This window comes from Anopheles moucheti, chromosome X (genome assembly GCF_943734755.1).
Source record: "Anopheles moucheti chromosome X, idAnoMoucSN_F20_07, whole genome shotgun sequence".
Classification (NCBI taxonomy): domain Eukaryota; kingdom Metazoa; phylum Arthropoda; class Insecta; order Diptera; family Culicidae; genus Anopheles; species Anopheles moucheti.
In genome coordinates, this window is record NC_069142.1 from 316,077 (window position 1) to 337,043 (window position 20,967).

The 20,967-nt window shown below is 32.7% G+C and overlaps 1 protein-coding gene across 8 annotated transcripts; it reads left to right on the forward strand.

The window, feature by feature from the left end:
• The first annotated feature begins 295 nt into the window (after nucleotides 1-295).
• On the forward strand, nucleotides 296-17,320 carry LOC128307321 (troponin I). 8 transcript variants are annotated; one of them, XM_053045095.1, is made up of 8 exons: nucleotides 296-442; nucleotides 2,470-2,638; nucleotides 2,751-2,874; nucleotides 7,567-7,667; nucleotides 14,343-14,386; nucleotides 14,462-14,603; nucleotides 15,636-16,330; nucleotides 16,762-17,320. In XM_053045095.1, the coding sequence occupies exons 2-7, from the start codon at nucleotides 2,495-2,497 to the stop codon at nucleotides 15,672-15,674; spliced, it is 594 nt and encodes a 197-aa protein (XP_052901055.1). In that variant the 5' UTR covers nucleotides 296-442; nucleotides 2,470-2,494; the 3' UTR covers nucleotides 15,675-16,330; nucleotides 16,762-17,320. The 8 variants fall into 8 exon arrangements, with proteins under 8 accessions (XP_052901055.1, XP_052901056.1, XP_052901054.1 ...); XM_053045096.1 differs by lacking the exon at nucleotides 7,567-7,667 and adding an exon at nucleotides 5,233-5,333 and having other exon boundaries at nucleotides 16,762-17,319; XM_053045094.1 differs by lacking the exon at nucleotides 7,567-7,667 and adding an exon at nucleotides 3,927-4,027 and having other exon boundaries at nucleotides 16,762-17,317.
• The last annotated feature ends 3,647 nt before the right edge of the window (nucleotides 17,321-20,967 follow it).

A 20,967-nucleotide genomic window follows, 5' to 3' on the forward strand; every position in this document is an offset into this window, starting at 1 on the left:
CGCCTACAACTGAACGATCGAGTTTGGAATCTGTGTTCCCTGCTTCCTGTTACTACCACATTGGTTCTCTAAATTTGGATACTCATCGTTGTAGCATCTCGCGCAAATTAATTAACATGCGATCGGATCTGCGCTTGCGCACATGAACTATCTATGCTTCAGTGTCTGTTTCGAACTTTTTTTAAGGCAGCCGCTTCATCACGGTCTGATGCAAAGCGGCTAAGTTTATCCCGGCACTCCCCACCACTGGGAAAAAACTTGTACCATCATAGTCGGAGCTAAGGAACGAGAAGCATTGGCTAGAATTTTGGCCAGTCAGTCACGTCGCTTCGGATTGAACAGTACTGTTTGCCTAGTACTGAATAGCTGCCTTGCCAGCAATTGTAGTGCAGTTTTGCCACAATTTTGGTTCATCCAAATTGAGTTTTTAGCTTGTTCTGAGGTGAGTTCTTGGTGATCGTGCAATACCGTTTGTTTACTTCTGCTTTCGAACCGACAAAACACATCTATCAAACTTTGTTACAACTGTGCTGTACTGTGTGCATCGTATCAGTGTTCAATTTATTCGACGATACAGCTACTTGATGGAAAAGTATCATTTTTCAAAATCAGTGAGTTCACGAAGAGTCACTCGTTCATCTTCTGTTCAAGACCTGCAACGAGCGTGACGCTGTATTTCCGCTGGATAAGTAAAAGCAATCATCCTTCAACCACGCGTGTCAATGTTCGAAAACTTAAGTGATTTTATAAACCTGTATGAGAAATGCAAGCGCGTTTCAATTACGTTAACGATATTGAACATTAATTCTATTTCAATTGTGTTTTATAGGGTCAGATATTTTCGCTAAGCTATACGGTGGTTTTCGTTTAGCTATACTAAGCTGGGTTATTTCATTTTAAATTAGTCCTGTTTACTTTCAAACTTCAACAATTTAATTTCAAATCAAACTTATTACAAAACCACAGCATTCAACTACTGAATTATTTAACTATGTCCTTGTTATTTGACATGATTTTTTTTAATTACATGATATTAGTGATTCATGTGATGTGATTTATTTTTTTGTCTCGTCTGAACGGCCATATTGTTCATTTCAAAAATTTTATTTACTTTAATCAGTTACATTTATCTAAAAACTTGATTTGCTTTGCTTCCGTTCAACGTTCAACATATTTCTTTTGTCCTTTTTAGTTGTGTTTAATACATAAAGCTTTACATTTGCCATATAAACCAGTCACTAGCTTAATTACCCGTTGTTGCCATTGAGTTCGGATCATGTTAGCAACGATCAGGATCAGAGATTCAAAAATTACTACAATTAAACAATATGCGACTTATTCAAACCTTGTCTACAAATTGTATGCAACTACTTTTACTTTGAAAGAGGCGATGTATCTGTCTGAGCATCGAACATTCTTAAGACATACCGTTAGCCTAGCACAAATATCTGCAACCTGTGTTTTAACGTCTTCAGTGTGAAGTGGTGGCAAAGTTTATAAATAGATACGTGTTGCGTGTTTTAGGTCACCGAGTGCTATGATCCAAATTTGGATCTCAGGTCTGCAGCCCACTGAGTAAAAATCATGCGTGTTTCGCATGCGCATTACATAGAAAGAAGCGCTGTGAAATTTCGAAAAGAACCACATGAGCTTAGAAGAGAAGTGCGACGATGTATTCGTTCAGCCTCAGTAAACATTCTTCTGTGCAAATGTAGGATGACCTCGGTGCCGGATTTCTGTACATAATTGCGCAATCTTCACTGTGAGGATAAAAATAGAAATATTGTTCGGTCCAAGAAATTTGCACCAGACAATATTCTATAGAAAACGTGTATGTTACCAACTGGCAAGCAACAAAAAAAAGTCTACTACGAACTACAATGATATTAAAGTTAAGAAAGTGTTTATGTTTAAAGCGGAAGGAATATTTCTAATATATCTTCTAGACTTACTACAATCATTAATATAAATTCTGGTTTTCAGTTTATTAGGAGAGTATTTCGAGTTCTTCACCACCTAATTTAGGTTATTATCTCCATATAATTATTTCCTGTAAGAACGGAGTCGTTTGTATTACATTCAACGGCTCTTTTTGGATAAACTTGTCTTGAGCCAGGGGATTAAGGAATATCACTAATATTGAAATAATCCTGATTTAATATTCTTTTTTTGGAATTAAAAATGGCTGTTGGAACGTTATTGGAATTCTCCGTACAATAACGATACGATAAATGCAAAACCGTACGAACCGTACGATCAACATTTGGAAATACCTATTTCTTCTGAAATTTCTTTGCTAATTCAGTTTTTTTGAGGAATAACTGTCAAATTTAAATAATTTTATGTATATCAAGTAAATTTATGCTTACAAGATTTGATTTCCAAGCGAAACCATCGCTTCTGAACAAAACAGTTCTGTGTATTGCGATATGTTATTAAATATAAAATGAAATTGTTTTCTCTTGTTAGACGTAAAGTTTCCAACTAAATCATCATGGCTGACGATGAAGCAAAGAAGGCGAAACAGGCCGAAATCGAGCGCAAGCGTGCCGAAGTGCGTAAGCGCATGGAGGAGGCTTCTAAGGCTAAAAAGGCCAAGAAGGGTTTCATGACTCCGGAGCGTAAGAAGAAGCTTAGGGTAAGTGTTAAAATAAACGGTCCAGAAAAAAATGGAATGGGTTTAGGTGTTACTGCTATCCCTACCTTACGCAATTTAACTCGTTTGACTGTTTTCCTTTGTCTCGATATAGTTACTTCTGCGTAAGAAAGCCGCTGAGGAACTAAAGAAAGAACAGGAGCGCAAGGCAGCCGAGCGTAGGCGCATCATTGAGGAGCGATGTGGCAAGCCCAAAAATATCGAGGAGGCTAACGAAGGTAACAAAAACTTGCTTACTTTACCTCCCATAAAACGATTTTACTTTACCCTATTCGTAAAAATTCACATAATCTCAATTGAACCGTTTTGATTCATGACGATCAAATTTCAAGATTTGTTAAGTTCATACTCACAGCAAGTTTTATTTCTCCATCGGTGAAATAATGTGTATTCTGTTTCCGACAATTAACATCATTTTTCAACAATTGTGAACTTTATTGTACGTTTACATGTTTATGTAAGTGAGTAGTTCTTTAATTAGACATTTAGTCTAAGTTCTTTCGAAAAGAAGGTGAATGTGATATTCGCTTCGTGAAGCAAAAGATCACAATACATAGAATTGAATAAATTTGTTTGGTTAAATCTTTCATCAACCGATTAAACTCATAAAGAGAGATTGCTCTGTCGAGTCTTGTTCAATAAATCGACGTGTTAAGTTTTGAAGTACATTAAAATAAAACTTCAAACCAAATGTATATGTATATAAGTATGTGCCATTTGGAGCTTAGAATTTTCATTGAATGAACGATTGAGTTCAGATAAATTTGAGGATTGTTTAGGATTATCCTTTTCCCATTGCAAATTCCTAGATAAGTTGGAATTTTTTATCTAAGTGTCTCTTCACTAAGTATCTGTTATATTTAATAAATCAATTTTCCTCAATTTACTTTATCACACTAATTAAAATTGATTATTCTTTTGATTTATCACTGTTATTTGCGGTGGTTCTAATTAAATTTTTAATCGAAAATTTTCGATTAAATTTTAAACCTTCTGTTCGAAAGCCCCTGCTTTCGAAGCAACGAAATTTGCTTTTCATATGGCAACAAACTGCTTACGAGTTTATGTGATCTTTGGTTGAATAAATCAACGTATTTTATGATTCGAAACACTTTAACACTTGTTCTTTATTTCTATATCTTGCACGATGTGCATATACGTCACACTTTTACACCAAACACATTAATCTTGTCATTCACCTTTTCAACACATGAACTGTACGCCGTACACACATCACCGGATTTACATCGAAATCCGCTTTTAATATCAGATCAAGCGAGAAAGATCCTACGCGACTATCATCAACGTATAAATAATCTGGAGGAGGAGAAGTATGATCTTGAGTATGTTGTTAAAAGGAAAGACATGGAGGTACATAGCACCGCAAATATTTATAAAAGCTACAAAACTCCTACTTGAAAGAAGTACCGTTCGCTATTTCACTATGTGCTCCACTTTCTGCAAGGATCGAATACATGTCTTATTCGATTACATCTTCTTTGCATTATCTTCTCTTTACTGTGCACTCTTTACCTTCCTTCCTTTCACAGTATCTTCTCGATCTACGCTGCATTGTTTGTTATTCATTAAAATTTTATGCGCTCTTTTAATATTACGTGAAATTCTCTGTTTATGTTCTTTTTTGTCTTCTGTGAGTGTATCTTACCATTTATGTATTTGTATTTATTCACAATCATTTTAATAACCTTGTTTCTACATTTGTGTCCTCTATATGCTTACGATATCTATTCCGACTTTTGTTCAATAAACGTGGCTAAAAACAAATTTACCCTAAGATTATTGCACCAAACAGTTCAGCAATGCTATACATTATGTGTTATCTTCTTTTTCTATTCCTTAAATGGAACTGTTTTACTCGCAGAATATACTTATGCGTTAAACGATATGAACAATGCAATTGTACTGTAATTAAAATAGCAAATTTTTGTTTGTTTTTCTTTCACATATAAATTTTCTATTAAGAATAGCCAAGTTCGTTCAAAGTTTGGATAATCGGGAGAATCGGGAGCCGATAAGTTTATTCAAAGCAACAAAATAGCGTGAATTATTCTCCACATTGAAAAAAAATAGTTTTGCATTACAGGCTCACATTTTTTAAGTGATTTCAATACTTTTCATGTTTTTGAGTTTTCATAACAAATATTTTGAATTTTTTTTGTTGCTGGAAACAAATCATTTAAAAATGTTCATTTTGTTTGTTCATTTTTAAACATGAAAACATTGTTACCGCTCTTACTGGTACAAAAATGTTTATCATGAAATTACTTAAATTATAATAGTAATGAAATTACCCATTATTTAATCCTAGAAAACAACCCATTTAAATGTTTTGGCAGTTTTCGCTGAATTCAAACAAATATGAAAGTTTCCTTAATCAAATATGTAAATTAACAGGTGCGGCAGGTTTATTATTTGTTCCCTTAATAAAATAATTAAATCAGGGTCATTTTGAAACTCTTATATTACTGAACTCTTCACATGTTATCTGCAATATATCTAAAGATGTTAATTTAAATATTTTAGTTATTTTCATTTTATTTCAATTCTTATTATAGCCAGTCTGAAGAACATATGTAAAGAATACCACACCAGAATTTGTTCCCTAGAAGGCGAAAAAATTGATTATGAATATGAAGTTGCTAGGAAGGATTTTGAGGCAAGCAAATTTAAGCATTTCAGCTCAACCCAAAGGCATCGTCATAATAACAGATATAATTTTGTTTGACGCAAGGGTTGCTAACAACGGTTTTGGCAAACCGCTTTGGAAGTAAACTCAATCGCTAGCAAATCATAACCGCTGGCAGGTTTTGTAGGTATAATTCTATAAACTTCACATTTTATATTACTTTGAAAATATATTTATAATCACTAATCCACAAAGTCTTTTTGTGCCAAAAAAGTCCAGCAATTGTGCCTTTTACTTGATCTTCAGCAAAGTACAGCTCGATATAAATCATTAGTGATCATAATGTTTGTCTTGAGCGTGTTCTATTTTACAATATTTAACTATATCAAACACATCAGCAAAGAAAACATGACCAATCCTGCTAGAATAATGCTCTCATAATGATAGAATATCTTATGTTTGTTTGCTACCTGCCTCACTATGTATTTTTTCCCGGCATTTGGCCGATTTAACTATATGCAATGCAGACTATTGCAATAAAATATGACCAAGTGTTCGTTTGATGTGATCATAACACAAATCTATAGCTTCAGCAAAAAGCTTGAGCTCTTGTAAAGCCTTCACTGCTGCTATCTATATCTATTTTCAACGCCGCCTTATTTTTATACATGTTGGAATGCGTTAACAGCAAAGAAACCTCCTGTCACTGTGGTTTTAGATGCATAATGCCACTGTATCGTAACAATGGCTTCATGGCTTCTCTCTGAACATATATATTCCTATCATTATGGTTTATTGTTTTTTATTCTTTAGTTTATAAACATACGTTACACTAATGACTAATTTCGCATTACACAGTTGGTGGAGCCGATAGCTTTCCACAGAAGTTTATTGCGAAACGCACAGATTCTTTACTACATGAAGTAATTTTGTTCCCGAATATTGCTTTGCTGAGTCAACTTTATTTTTAGAAGTATCAATCATGTGCCGATAACAATTGCTTTTCGTGATTCTAATGCATTGTTAACGATAAAAAACGATCGTGGGACACTATATAAATCGCCTTGTTTGCGTTGCGCTCGCCGTAGTTTCTGATAATTATTGTGTTGTTAAATTTAAAGTGGACAATTATTGGGTTCGATATCTTAGAAAAAAAATTCTTTGGCGCATTCATCAGGGTAAGAGGTCTGGGTAAAAAATGCTAGTGAAAGGTTATCAGAATGTTTATGTTGTTTAGCTATACAGTCGTTTCCCGAGTTACGCGACACTCGAGATACACGAATTTGATATACGCGGACCCCAAAATTTTGACAGTTCGTAAAATTTTGTACGTGGTATTTAATTTTTAATTTGTCAAATTTCGAATTTTCCCAAAAATACGTTACTTTTTAATATTTTGTACATAAATTTTGTTAAAAATTTAACTTAATTGTTGAAATAAACGTAAAAACAACATTTATTAATGCACTTTGTACCGCCAAAAGAAGTAATCGATCTCTGAATACTAAATATAAACGATATTATACAGGGAATTCGAGTTACGCGATTTGCTCTGACAGGCGTTATTCGCGTTACTCAGGAGAAGACTGTTTTTCCATGTGTGTAACGATTTTTGGTTTGAACGATTTTTTTGAATATTAGAGTGGGCTATTGATAAAGTTGTGCATTATCAATTATGAGCCAGCGTAACTAGTAAAAAAACCATCTAAGATTAAAAAAAACCCCGTTGTTCTTGAAAATCTGAAATCTGAACGGTAATTAAGATGCAGGTTATGTTGTGAGTCATACTAGAGAGACAAGAAACCACATATCTACTTTGATTAACGCTAAACTTAGAAGATAATAAGAGAGTAAAGAATCATTATTCGGTATTCCAGAAACCAAATTATATCATGAATATATTTCATGATTAATATCATGTGTTACTCATACGAGTTGTGCGAGTATTTTATGTGTAGTAGTATGTTAATTATTTCAAAAATAATTTGGGTGGACATTACGGCCTAGTCGTAAGGCATACATGCCTGTTTGGTACTGTTTGAAACGATTTATATATATATATAATATATAAATTTAAATATTACCAAGTTTATACAGCTTATAGATAATGTTTTTCCCCTCAAGTTGCGACACTGATCAATCATAAAAGATTCTTTAATGTAGATTCTTACATTCATTGAATAAGTGTCAGTTCTTCCAAAATCCGATAAAATCCGATAGAAAATAATTTAAATACTCTTGCCTATTTCATTCTTTTTCATAGCTGAGCTTCAAACAATATGTAAGGAATATTGGAATAGGGTATTTGGTTTGGAAGGTGACAAATTTGATTTAGAAAGAATGGAAAAATTGAAACAGTTTGAGGTAAATCAATTAATCTCATTATTTTATTTGAGTTTTAAAATATTTGAGTGGCCTTTTTGATATTATTGTATTTACTTAAGTTTACACCTTTGATTTTATTTTCAAAATTAAGAACAATATTCACGATTGATGCCCCAAAAACTATCATTGGAAATTGCAAATATTGTTGTTTTATCCCAACATCCGACACATTGACAAACATGGATACACTCCCCTCAAACTCACTTTTGTATGGATATATGCATAAAACATGAATTAATATTGAAGATAATTTTTTCTTTCAACGACGTATTGTTTTCCATTTATCTTCATGGATAGTTGTCAGTATTACATAGATTAACTAAGAGCATGAATTGTAAAAAATGAAATTTAATCTACATGGATTGATATTGATCCCTCATTTCTATATTCTTTAATAAGAACGTTACTCAAACCAACGCCAGCTATATTAATGAATGACCACCTTAATCAGTGCTTAAGCACATGTTCTATAACACACTCAACTGATGACAAAGCAACTCACGGTTACGGAATTCTACAAGCTATTTTGCCAATGAAAAAAGAAACAAGAAAAAAACACAAAAAATACAAAAACTTTGTTACCAATTAAGTGCTATAAACCAAGTCAACTTGATGAATGATTTATTTGACTCACCGGTTTACTGCTGACAAACTTTTATTAAACCTCCTTACATTATTATTTATATTCATATTTTACTTGCAATAAAATAGAATATTTGTATTTGTTATTTAAATATGACCGGGTCAAATTTACAGTTTGATTTTTTTTTATTTCCAATGTTTGTAGTTACAACTGTAGTAATATTTGTAAGTTTATCCGTCCGTAACGTGTATTAAATCTTTTACTTTCGAACACCACTTCAATGCATTAATCTTGCTACGAATTGTCAGATTTTAAATTTTACAGTTGTAAAATATTATTAATTATGATCTCATGACAATTCTGTTTGTCGTGCGTATTGACAATTACATAACGACAATCCAATTTACTGTGCAACATTACGTGTAGGGTACTTGATCGTAATATTCTCAATGAAACAGTATAAACATTGAGTTACAATCTGATTCTTTCAGTTTATCAGCATTACATGTTATCTGTTATTATGCGTTATTGTATTCCCACATAACTTCACATTACTTATTGAAACCTTCAATGTAAATGTTTACATTTGCAATATCCTTTGCCTAATAAATTTGTGTTGTGAGTTTTCATTCCATTATCTTAATTTTACATGTTTAATGGTAATCGTTATGAAGTCATGTCATAATACAAATATTTTGTAATTTTTCATACTGAGTACTATTGAACAAACCAATTGGTAAATAGTGGTTTGGTTTGAGTTGTTGCATAAGATGCCCTTAATTATTAGTTGATTTTATTTCGATCGAAACTATTCCTTATTTAAGTATCAAAACTCGCTTTTCCCATTTGCAGACCAGTTGAAAGACATTGTAAAAGAATATTACAACCGTATGTATACGTGTGAAGGCCAAAAATGGGATTTGGAATATGAAGTCCGGAAAAGAGATTGGGAGGTACTGAATGAATTCGAAAACCATTTTAAACAGTTTAAAACCAATCCAGCAATTCACGTAAAATCCATGAAAACCCTTCTTTTAAATCCAGTCATTTTACCATTCCATGAATACATGCCCGACCACTCCTGAGTACCAGTGTTATATGTATATTCACTTAAAAATGTACATATATTTATAATATATGTTATATATACTTCACGATTAATATATTATACATATATGTATTACATGTATAAGCATATTCAAATGTAGTATGTATTCAAACGGAAAATTTCAATTCCATTACCATATGTTTCTCATTTTCATAATCCAAATCATTTTAGATAGTACTGCACTTTTAAAAAGCACATTTTATTATCTCTTAAAATCTTTAGACGTATTAAGTACTCCTTCTTATTTTTGAAGAATCATGTGATCATGCTGCATATTCGTTTGCTTCATTCTTTTGTCTCCAACTAAAAAAGAACTTTAATTCAATTTCTATGTTTTTGAACATCACTTTTTCTTTCACATTTGATGAAATGTTTTATTTATGTGTATTGTTACAAAAATTCAATATACTGTTTCAACACTGATGCTTTTAGTTATGGATATGCTTATTTATTTAACAAGATTGAATTTTCTCTTTTTTAAACCCTGTTTATGCATGTGTTAACATTAAAATAATACACTAACTCTAATCTGTTTACATATTACATATATTACGTGTCCATTATTATTATGTCCACTTCGAGCAAAGTTGAACAAAATAAAAAATGAATTAGTCGCTTTGTGTTGCTACGGATAATTATTATTGTTTTAGTTAAATTATATGTAAAAACATTGTTATTTCATGTTTCCAATTTTACTAACACTTTTAAACAGAATGTATTATTTTTACCAGCGAGCTACAAAAATAAATTTTCTAATATTTTCATCCAAGCGTGCTGTTGTCTAATCTATTCGTTGACAAATATGTCTGAATTTTGAATTCAGAGTTTTCAAACAATAAAAAATACTAATACAGACGGATCTTTCCTGCATGACTAGGTTTCTTGTAATTCGTCAAATTGACGCGAAACGAGCTGTTCATAAAACTTGTCGCAGCCTTCCTTCGTTTGGAGAAGTTTGTACTTTTTTCTCATTTAAAAAGAGAGTTTATTTTATTATTTTTTTTTTAATTTTGAATACTTACCTATTCGTTCAATACAGTTTCGTTGTTGCATAGTCATGATATTGTCACGCCCACTTAGGCGCGTAAGCTGAATGTGTCAAAGTAGTTCCCCAGCTGAACAATAACTGCCAGAAAGCGATATAATTTCTTGAGCTTAGTACTACTTCAGATCTTTAGTGATAATATGCATATGCATGTATTCAGCAAAATTGCGTGTCGTGTTATAGGCTTCGGTCCTATTTGTGATTTGAGCTACCCAAAGCTAGTCCAGTCAAAATTGACCCTCACCAAGCGTGTAGCTCTATCGTACATTCCCTTGTGTACTACTTATTAGGCCTATGTGACGCTGTACAAACATATTTATACAATTGGCATATTGTGAATATATAATTAGCAATTTTACTACTCTGCGTTTAATAAACTTTTTTTCCGTTACTTGTATCGATTTAATTTTCGTTCAAAGTGTCTTTGATAAACTATTTATAGCATCATTTAGCCCTTTTTTGGTTTAGTAATTCAATTGATTTCAACCTGCCATTCTATTTAGAGTCTAAACGGTTTCTTTAGTGATAGCAAATATTAAAAATGTGTGAGGTAGGTTTTTTGAATGATTGAAACAGTTTTCCCAAATTATACGAAAATATTGCTATGAATGTGTTGCAGATTTGACTGGAAGGTATGTTCAATGTATTTGACATTTGCATTGGTACTCTTGCAAATTTGTGAATCACGAAGATTTTAAATAGAGAAGTATCATAAGTTGAAAAAATTAAAGAATTCTCAGTAAAATTATACGGGTTGTAGAAAATGGTTAACGTTGAAAAATTGTTTTCTTTCTTCAATAACTACGACATTAAAGGTAATGACTTGTAGTACTTAATCCAGACGAAAATTTTTGTTCTTACCTGTAATGTCGTACATAGCTGTTTTTGATTATTCATTACGTTTCGAATACCAAAACATATACATATGGGTTGGCTTGATTGGCTTGGTATTGTGTTAGCAGTGGTACTCAAGAAAGATAGCCTCTACTAATCAAACTATAAATTGCAATAAAGAACTTTGAAGCAAAATGAACCGCATTTAAAATTGTTCTATTGCTGTCGAAGTGAAGCACACAGTCATTTAATGTTAATCTAGTTAAAATATGTTTTTTTCTTTTATTTTAACTTTATTTTGAAAATTGAGGAAATGAAAAAAATATACATAAATCTTATTTATGGAAAAACTATTTAAAAACCCAGGAGCAAGATTTAAGTGGGATCTTAAGCTTTTTGTATCAACAAGATTTTCAATTATTTACATGTTTTTGAATACAAGAAATTCGTTCCATAAAACTGGTAGGAATAAAACTTTTATTTTAATCAAACATAATTAAATGTGATATGATAAATCAACTCCATTGTATAAGACATCTACGTAACTGTTTGTTACTAGATTACAAAATGAATCAGTAATATGCCTGGATTTGTTATTTTGCACAGAACAACGAAAAGTGTGCTCAATGCATTGAAAGACACTTCCATATTTTATACCACAAAAAAATGGCGTTTGGCGTTGGCTTATGAGCAATATTTTTTAATCAACTGTATTTTACATTCAACAGATACTGTTCAATAAACAAATTAACATGTACTTCAAGTATATGTAGGATAGAGAGAAATTATGGATGCATGTTATTTATTTTTATTTTGAACGAATTTATGTTCCATCCAGTTCTATTTCTGCTACGAATTGGGTGGAAAGTAAAGTTTCTATGATGGACTATTTAAAAATACTATAAAAATTATTTCTCACAGCATCTGAAATGAGTGATTCCTAAAGTTGAATATTACAGTATATTAATGGTTTTCCATATTCCTTGATGATAAATCAAAGGAACTAGAAATGAAACACGATGAGTTTATAAATTGTTTCAATATATTTTCATACAACTTTTTAATAAAGCGATCATAGTCAGCATAGTGACATAGCCTTACTTGATCAATTTTCATACGTAAAACATTCATTCGAACACCAAAACGAACCATACCCTTCATTGAGCGGTTTGACGGTGGTGAAGAAAAACTTGACAAAAGCTTAAGGTATTTCACATATAATGCATTTCATCGAACTTCAGTTAGTAACGCTTAAATCATGAAACAAGAAACATCTCAATACAGGTTACTTATTCTTTATAATTCATGTAAACAATTGTCATATCGTCATGGAAAGGATTAGAATAGATGCATTAAAACAAATAAAATGTTTTCAATTAAAAAATATACTTTTAAACGAATGTCTGTAAGCTTAAAGTAGAAAAAATATCGAATAATTCTTATAATCTACCAGTACTTGTAAAGACTCGATGAAGTTTTGTATTTTCGTTACTGTACTTTATTGTGGAACAAGTCTTTTAAGCAAAAAATATATGATCCAAGTCAAACATTTATAAATATAATAATATTCAGCGAATAATGTAAAGTTTTTTTTAGAACAATAGAAACTTTTAATAACTAACAATCAAATATTTAATCTAATAAATTTATTCGTTTAGTAATATAATAACATATTACATAACACTTCTTAATCCAATCAAAGTTGCAAAAAATAATGAAGCAAATGAATCAGCCTTTGAAACGATAAGTTGACAAGAATAAGCACAATTAATTGCAGTATAATAGAAATATCTCTCTGAAAAAGATATTCCACAGAAACTGACGGGTTGAACGCAGATATGTTGAATTAAAAAACTATTGCCTTCACTATGTATGAGAATATCATTAATATTATCAGGTTATTGTATTTTTTGTATTTTTTTCTTGGCATTGGTTACATTGTTCTCGAGTTGGTCATCAGGCGCAAATTACTATCACGAGTCATAGAACTCATACATAAATTCACATTGAATTTCAGCTACATTGTACACGTTTTAAAAGTAACTCTAGAACTTGTTGCTGCTATGGAATATGTTGAGCACATGGAATTATGCTGTTTTGTATTTATATCATTAGGATTACAATTGGTTTAGTTCATTTAAGCAGTTTTCGCTTAGCAAATTACCTAGAACGAAAACACCATAACATATCCTCTACCAATCATGTACTTGCCCATAAGCTTTCATACAAATATGGTATCGCATTTACACAAACATTGCAATTCATCAGTTTTATAAATTTGTACCGATATAAGCATTATTTTAAAAAATGGTTGAATGTAAACTGTTCAAATAACGAAGTAAATAATTATAGTGACATTATGCCCAGGTATGTCAAGCTAGCGGCCTCAAGACTTTATGCTGTGTACTTCACAGTATTGCTTGACAATCGAGCATTTCATAAATTGATCTAATTACAGTGAAACATAACAAACGTACAGAAACAAAAATTATAAATATAAAACTAAATGCTTGCCTTTTATGAGAATTTAAATCCTCAAATTTTCAAATGCTAGAAAATCATATATCAGCAATACCTTTGCAGCCCTCTGTTGCGCTTACTCTTAACAGGGGGTTTCAAAACTGACCCGCCTAAAAGAATAGTTTGACATACCTTATCAGATCTATCCATACCAAAATGCAATTTTACTGTTAGTAACGCTACAGATAACATATCGCTTCGTTATAGATGGCAATAAAATGAATGGCTGAGCTCTATTTTGAAAGCGAGCAGCAAACAATTTTTGCTCTGCTTTGCGCTTTTCAAGTATATTATTTACTCGTTCATTGGTTATTATTAATATTACTTATTTTTCATCTGTTTAATTGTAAATATGTTAATTTACTAACTACATGTTGCCTACATGCATCTATCAAAGCTTTGTATCATGTTTTAAATCACACTTTACTTTTTTCTGCTTAATACTAGCGCTACTTGGCTGAAAAGCATTTGGAACTTTTTCGAAATACTAATGGCAAATATTTCATTTCTTTCTATTCTGCGGTCATGCACTCGTCTAAACTCATGGCGTTAATAAACATTTAGATTTCCGATCTAAATGCCCAGGTTAACGATCTGCGTGGCAAGTTGTGAGTATATGTTTAATTACCACACGCTCTTCATGAAAATCTATAATCGTATAATCCATTTACTATTTTCAACAGCGTTAAGCCAACTCTCAAAAAGGTTTCCAAGTACGAGAACAAATTTGCCAAGCTCCAGAAGAAGGCTGCTGAATTCAACTTCCGTAACCAACTCAAGGTTGTTAAGAAGAAGGAATTCACCCTGGAAGAGGAAGACAAAGAGGTAGGATACTAACAGTTTGGATTTTCTGATCCGAAGGACCGATTTTTTATTTTTTTTATGTATGCGACAGCTGCAATTTTGATTTTTTTGTTTTGTTTTTAAAAGGTACAATGTAGTTAGATGGCTTTTTCAACAGCCTCATTTTTTTATTGATAAATTACATTTCCAAAAATCGGGTTTAAGAATAATCTGCATAGATATTAATGGGAATGATTCCGATGGGATTTTATTCCGTACATTTTGACTGAAATGATAAAAGCTGTTACAAAATAATGTTTATATTTTATTAAGATATCAGTATTTATCAATAATATTCTTAAACACTCTTTTACATGAGTGTTTTTATCTAATCCATCCTGTAACTCCGTCAGCCCTATGTTTTTTTAATTATCATAACATATACTGAGTCGCTCATTCATAAACTCTACGCAACTACATAATTGCTGTTAAATGATCTGTCATTTTCAATTGCAAAAGGGTTTCTGTTAAATGATTTTAAAAAACTTAAAAAACAAAAACTGAAAATACTCCAACAATATTTGAACAATATTTGAATATTTGAAGAGTTTTTAAAATGGGCCGTTATGCAAACTGTATGAAGATTCATATGGATTTATGATGTCGTTTTAAAAAGACAGACAAATTCAATGTTTATGACAGGAAAGTATTTTTAAATCGAACATAATATTTTTTAGAGCTATCTTTAACAAACTCCTTTTTTGTTAAGATATTTTTTTGTAATTTTAAAACACAGTCCAATTATTTTTTTTATCATTATAAGTCATTAGTTATCATTAGTCCTCAGATGGTTTTGTCTTTTATCGTATTTTCATTGAAGGTAGTGTACCTCCAAACTTCAAATCATTACTTTTATATTTATTTAAAACGCGAAAGGAATACATTTTTGAACGTCGCAAATGTTTTTGAATCCTTTTTGAAGGTCCTTCCTAACCGTGGCTTTTGGTTTTTGGTTTGAAAATGTCGCATTTGCAAATTAAAAATTGATGATCCGATTCCTACTACCTTTAACAGGCAAAGAAATCGGAGAAAGCCGACTGGCAGAAGAAATAGATGTAGCTGACATCAAGATCAACCAACTACATAGAATGAAGCCATCCGTTCTCTGATGTTACTTTGACATTGAATAAAATGAAATTATGAGACGTGCGATCAAACAAATCTACACTCATTCGTAGCTACCCAAATTTATGTCCATAACATGACACTAAAATTTTCGTATGGAATATGGAATATGACAAATTTTATCTTGTAAAAAAGCACATTGAAAAATCCCTAACCTGTACAATCTTGCAAAATATGTGTATAGTACTGTAAAACATACAAGCTAGTACTTAATGAATGATTTAACATAGTCCAGAACATGGCAGTTCTTTGCTTTTATTCTGAATTTTGAAGAAATTGAAAGTTCACAACCACCAAAAACATCTTGGATATCTTGCGATCTTAGTTTTTCATACTTATTTCAACGTAGAGTGCTACTACTACTACTATTTCTGCAAACAAATCAAAAATGAATATTTATTTCATGCCTGCGTTTATCAAGTAACATTCACATCTTGGAGTTTTACTGTCCGGTCTCAAACTAAATCAAAATATTTAAAATGCTCCAGAAAGCTCATCCACCATAGGCACACCATAAAATTTATGAATTGGTTACGCTAGTAGCCCACACACACCAACGATAAACTAAATATATTTTCGGTCAGGTAATTAAAACAAATATCACTCCATAAGGTAAATATGTATAACTAATGTGTCAGATTGTGTTAATTCATTTACTTGTTAAAATTGCGAACAACATGGAAATTCCCAATTTAAACCAAACTATTGAAACATTGCAAATCTAAAAATTGCAAAATACCACTGCGCAACGAATTGTAGAAATCATTAGCAGTATTAAGATTTTATATTTTAGCCAACTGCATTTTAAATGTGGTATTTCTTTGATATCTTTTCTTTATAGTGCTTTATAGGTTTACCATTGTACTAATTTATTTCATTTCTCATTTTCTTTTTCAATTATTCTTTATAATTATCATCGTTATGACGTTGTGGTGTTCTAATCCATTATCCGGAAAATCGTTCCATATCAAACGAACCTATAACTGACGCACATCATCGTATTCCAAATATACAGAAGAAACCGGACTGGTCCAAGAAGGGAGACAAGGTAAAAGAAGAAGCAGCAGAAGCTGTTGAAGCCGAGGCATAAACGGTGTACGAAAATCTTCATAATTTCTTTCATGGTATGGCAGCCTATATAACCTACCACACGCGCAATTTTGCTATTTTCCGGATTTATTCCGTCAATAAAAATTCATAAATAAAAACAAAATAATCTACTACCCTATGCTACCACCAACTTAAAATCCATTATCCTGTATTTCTTCTATAATTAATAGATTATACTTTTCAATCTCTGTCATGACAATGAGCAACTTATGGATTATCTTTACCTTTGAAGTCCTTTACAGAAGCAACTTGTTTTCATTACTACTCATATCATTACTATTCAATCACAGAGGATTTAAAGAGTAGAGTATCTTACGTGGTCACTATTTTGTATTCTCGGATTTCGATTAGATTTATTTTTCAAATTTAACAATATCCTTGGAAAAAATACCAACAACCATTTTCAGTAATAAAAAATAAATCAATAAACTTTATCCGTTTCGTCTATATAATTGTATTAAAGTTATTTGTTTCGATCTCATATATCGTTTGAATATCCATAACAAAGATTGAAATTGAAAGGTAGGTGTATTTTATTACAAATCATAAAATCAATTAGAAACATTATATTCAATGTAGGCTATTTTAGCTAGATTCGCTAAATGCTATTTTAGCTAGATTCGTTTAGGGAACCTAATCGCGAAGACTTAACGGTGCTTTGTAAAAAAATCAAGCTTTGTTTTATTTTACCGGCAGAAATAAAAACGAAGAAACGACAGTATACAATACGAGCCGTCGATGCGCTTGATATCCGTGTGGGCGAGATAAACCTATCCAGATACTACAAGCGCTATAGGAAGTCAAACTATCTTACAATCATGGCCCTGATGGCACATCAATTGCTGTGCTATCCAACTGTAGTGACGCTTTGACTCATATCTTCAGGCTTTCTTTCGACCAACCTATGTTTCTTGCTGGGTGGAAATCGTCTCTGGTGTTTCCTATACACAAAAATGAAGATAAGAGCCCTGTTAAAAACTATCGTGATATTACTGCCTAATCGATATTACTGGCTAATTTTGGCGAAGCTTGCACAAGTGGGATTATCAGTCCCTTTGATGGAGTGCCTTAAATCGCATCTCACCATTCGCGTATAGCGTTGGGGCAGCATTTTGCGCCCCTTGCTGATTTCTCTGTTCATTAATCACGTTACCACTATAGTCAAGGAATCTGAATGTTTATATGCGGACGATCTTAGGCATTTTCTTCCTGTAAGATGCGTTCGTGATTGTCTTGCCCTACAATCATCGATTGACGTTTTCTCTGACTGATGCTGCAATGCTATTAAAGACCTAGGAGTTACACTTGATCACAAACTTTACTTCCACCTTTAGCACAATGAAATCATTGATAAAGTTTATAAAATGTCAAGTTTTCTGCGAACGCAGCCGAAAGGGTTCTCTGACCCACATTACCTCCTCTCTTTGTTTAAATCATTAGTTAAATCTTTACTTGAATTATGTTCATTAGTTTGGTGCCCGTCGTCTATTTCGTGGTCAAAGAAGATCGAATCCGTCCACCAAAAGGTTATGCGTCTCGTGTTATACCACACACCTTGGCAAAGCGATGCCGTTTGTCCTTGCTATCAAACGTGGTGCTTGATTTTTGGACTCGATACTCTGGCAACTCGTCGTGGAAATGCACAATTTACTTTTGTTTAGAAAATAGTTTGTAGTTGTTACGAACGCGAGCAAAACTCATGAATGAGCATGCTAGCACCCAAAGGGGGTTAATCATAACAATTGAGAAAACCGCGAAATCAGTCGAAATGTTAAGAACGCGAACAGAACTCATGAATGAGCATGCTAGCACCCAAGGTGAGGGCGTAAATCATAACAGTTGACAGAACCGCGAACTCATAAGTAAACAATGTCCAAAAACCCGTTCGAAAGGCGTATAAACAATAAGAGACATCCCGATTTGATATGATAAACAAATACGATCAACGCTACGGTTAAGAAATAATTATAGCAAATAAGCTGACACCATACGACCGCCAACGGGCAGGTATACCCTCACAATGAAAGATATGCTAAAGTAAGAAGAATGATTCGATTTTTCAACATAAGATTGCTAACGTGAGGAGAATGATTCTATCGTTCATCTCGTTTTCGCCTTCAAATCTCAAGACTCATTGTTAGTATATAAGCTGGAGAAATTGCCATCAAACTTCACTTGTACTCCAAACCTAACCACGGTATCTTCAAGTCGCTGGGTTGGCAATCGAATTGTACGGAGGTCCACACTAGATACTTACTCTGATTATTCAGAACAACAGGCTAGTGTCCGACCCGAACAATTCCGAGCGCCTACACTTCTACGGCCCTTCCAGTGAAAGCAGAGGTCCACCGTTAGAAACTCACCCTGGGAAACCCAGTTACGAAGCCTAACGTCCGATCCGAGCTGATCTGAAAAGTGAACGAGATTTGCGCGAGAGTTTCAGGGTAGGCCAACCTTCGCGTGGTCTACCTATGGCGACGGATCCAGCAGTCCGAACGTTGTTCCCGCAGCAACAGTAGTAGAGATCGATTCTCCGGAATTACTGAGTAGAGTCAATTTTAATGTACCTGTTCGTAGTCTAGGGTGATATGGACCTTTGAAAATTGACCAATGGCTTTTAAGTTTAATCAAAAATATTGCTGTTTCGACTGGGACTTTCAGCGTTTAATTAAGTAATTTGTAGTGCGATATACAAATCTCTGTTCTGCTTCTTCTAGCCTTATAAATTAGTTCTATAAGTGACCAGGCTGCCTGTGGGCCTTAAACTAAGATTTTAATGCCTTCTCCGCGTACCTATTATTATTAAATTCCATTATCTTAACTATAGTTTAAGGATAAGTAAAGTGACATTTACCAGCCATGCATGAACCACTCTTGTTCCGAATATTTGATAAACTGACGATCAAAACTGTCTGAAAACGATGTTGGTTTTCTGTATGGGTAACCCGTGTCTCTTTGAAAAAATAAACAAAAGGAAAAAAATAAGGACTTAAAAGCTGTATTGTTTTTTTACTCGCTTATTCATCACGCTTGTCATACCTAAAGTATGCGAAAAGCAAATAAAATACTGTGCAAACTATATTGATTATACAATACAACATTGACTGGCATGGCAATTTCACCCAAGATTTTAAAATTAAAATCTCGTCCTGATGAACACGTAACACTCACACGAACTGACCGAACTATAATCCCATCTGAACCAATTCCCCGTAGCAAGGATTTACTAGCCGGCCACGTGGTAAAATAAATCTAGTTAGGCATAAATGCAAAGCATGACCAAGAAGGTCATTACACCAAAAAGAGAGAGAGAGAGGGAGAGAGAGAGAGAGAGAGAGAGAAAGAGAGAGAGAGAGTTCACTAGTTCTTTGTGTAGATGTAAACTTATACATTTGGTCAACAACAGTGTTGCCAGCAATAACAATAGACCACCTCAGCAGCAGTTCTGTCGTACACATCCAGAACAGCACATCAGATCAGATCAGATCCAGAACCATAAAAACAGACGATTTTTTATTGTTTTGTTCTGCACTGCAAAATAACAGCTTTTCATAATTAGAATAAAAAATTATAGTTCGGTTTTGAAATCCAGATTTAATTTTATTATAATTTAATAAAAACAAGAGATTCGGAGCTAATTCCATTTTAATTCACTAATTCCATAGATAGCTGAAATGTATCCAATTAGCATAATCAAGTCGTCAAACAAAATTTCATTTCCTTTTAAGATTCACAAAAACACTGACTGCTAACTTAACTAGCTTATCTACTATATGTAGAAAAAAAACACTGACACAGCTAATTTAAGAAATATTTCAAAAATAAGCTACACCATTTTACCAAATGCTAACAAAAACAGCAGCAATATAATCACCAGCCTTTTAAAGACTAAACTATAAGTCTGGCAACACCATAGCCAAAGCACCAATATACAACCAACCGAGCATGTCCAGGCCAAGGTATATTATAAAAATATAAAACACGTGACGATGACTGAACGTGCAACAATATATGAGCCCAGGCTTATTGTGCATCGTAAATGTAGAATAAACTAAACAAAAAGATATCATAGTTGATCATGATTCTATTTAATGTGGCCCATAATAGTGCT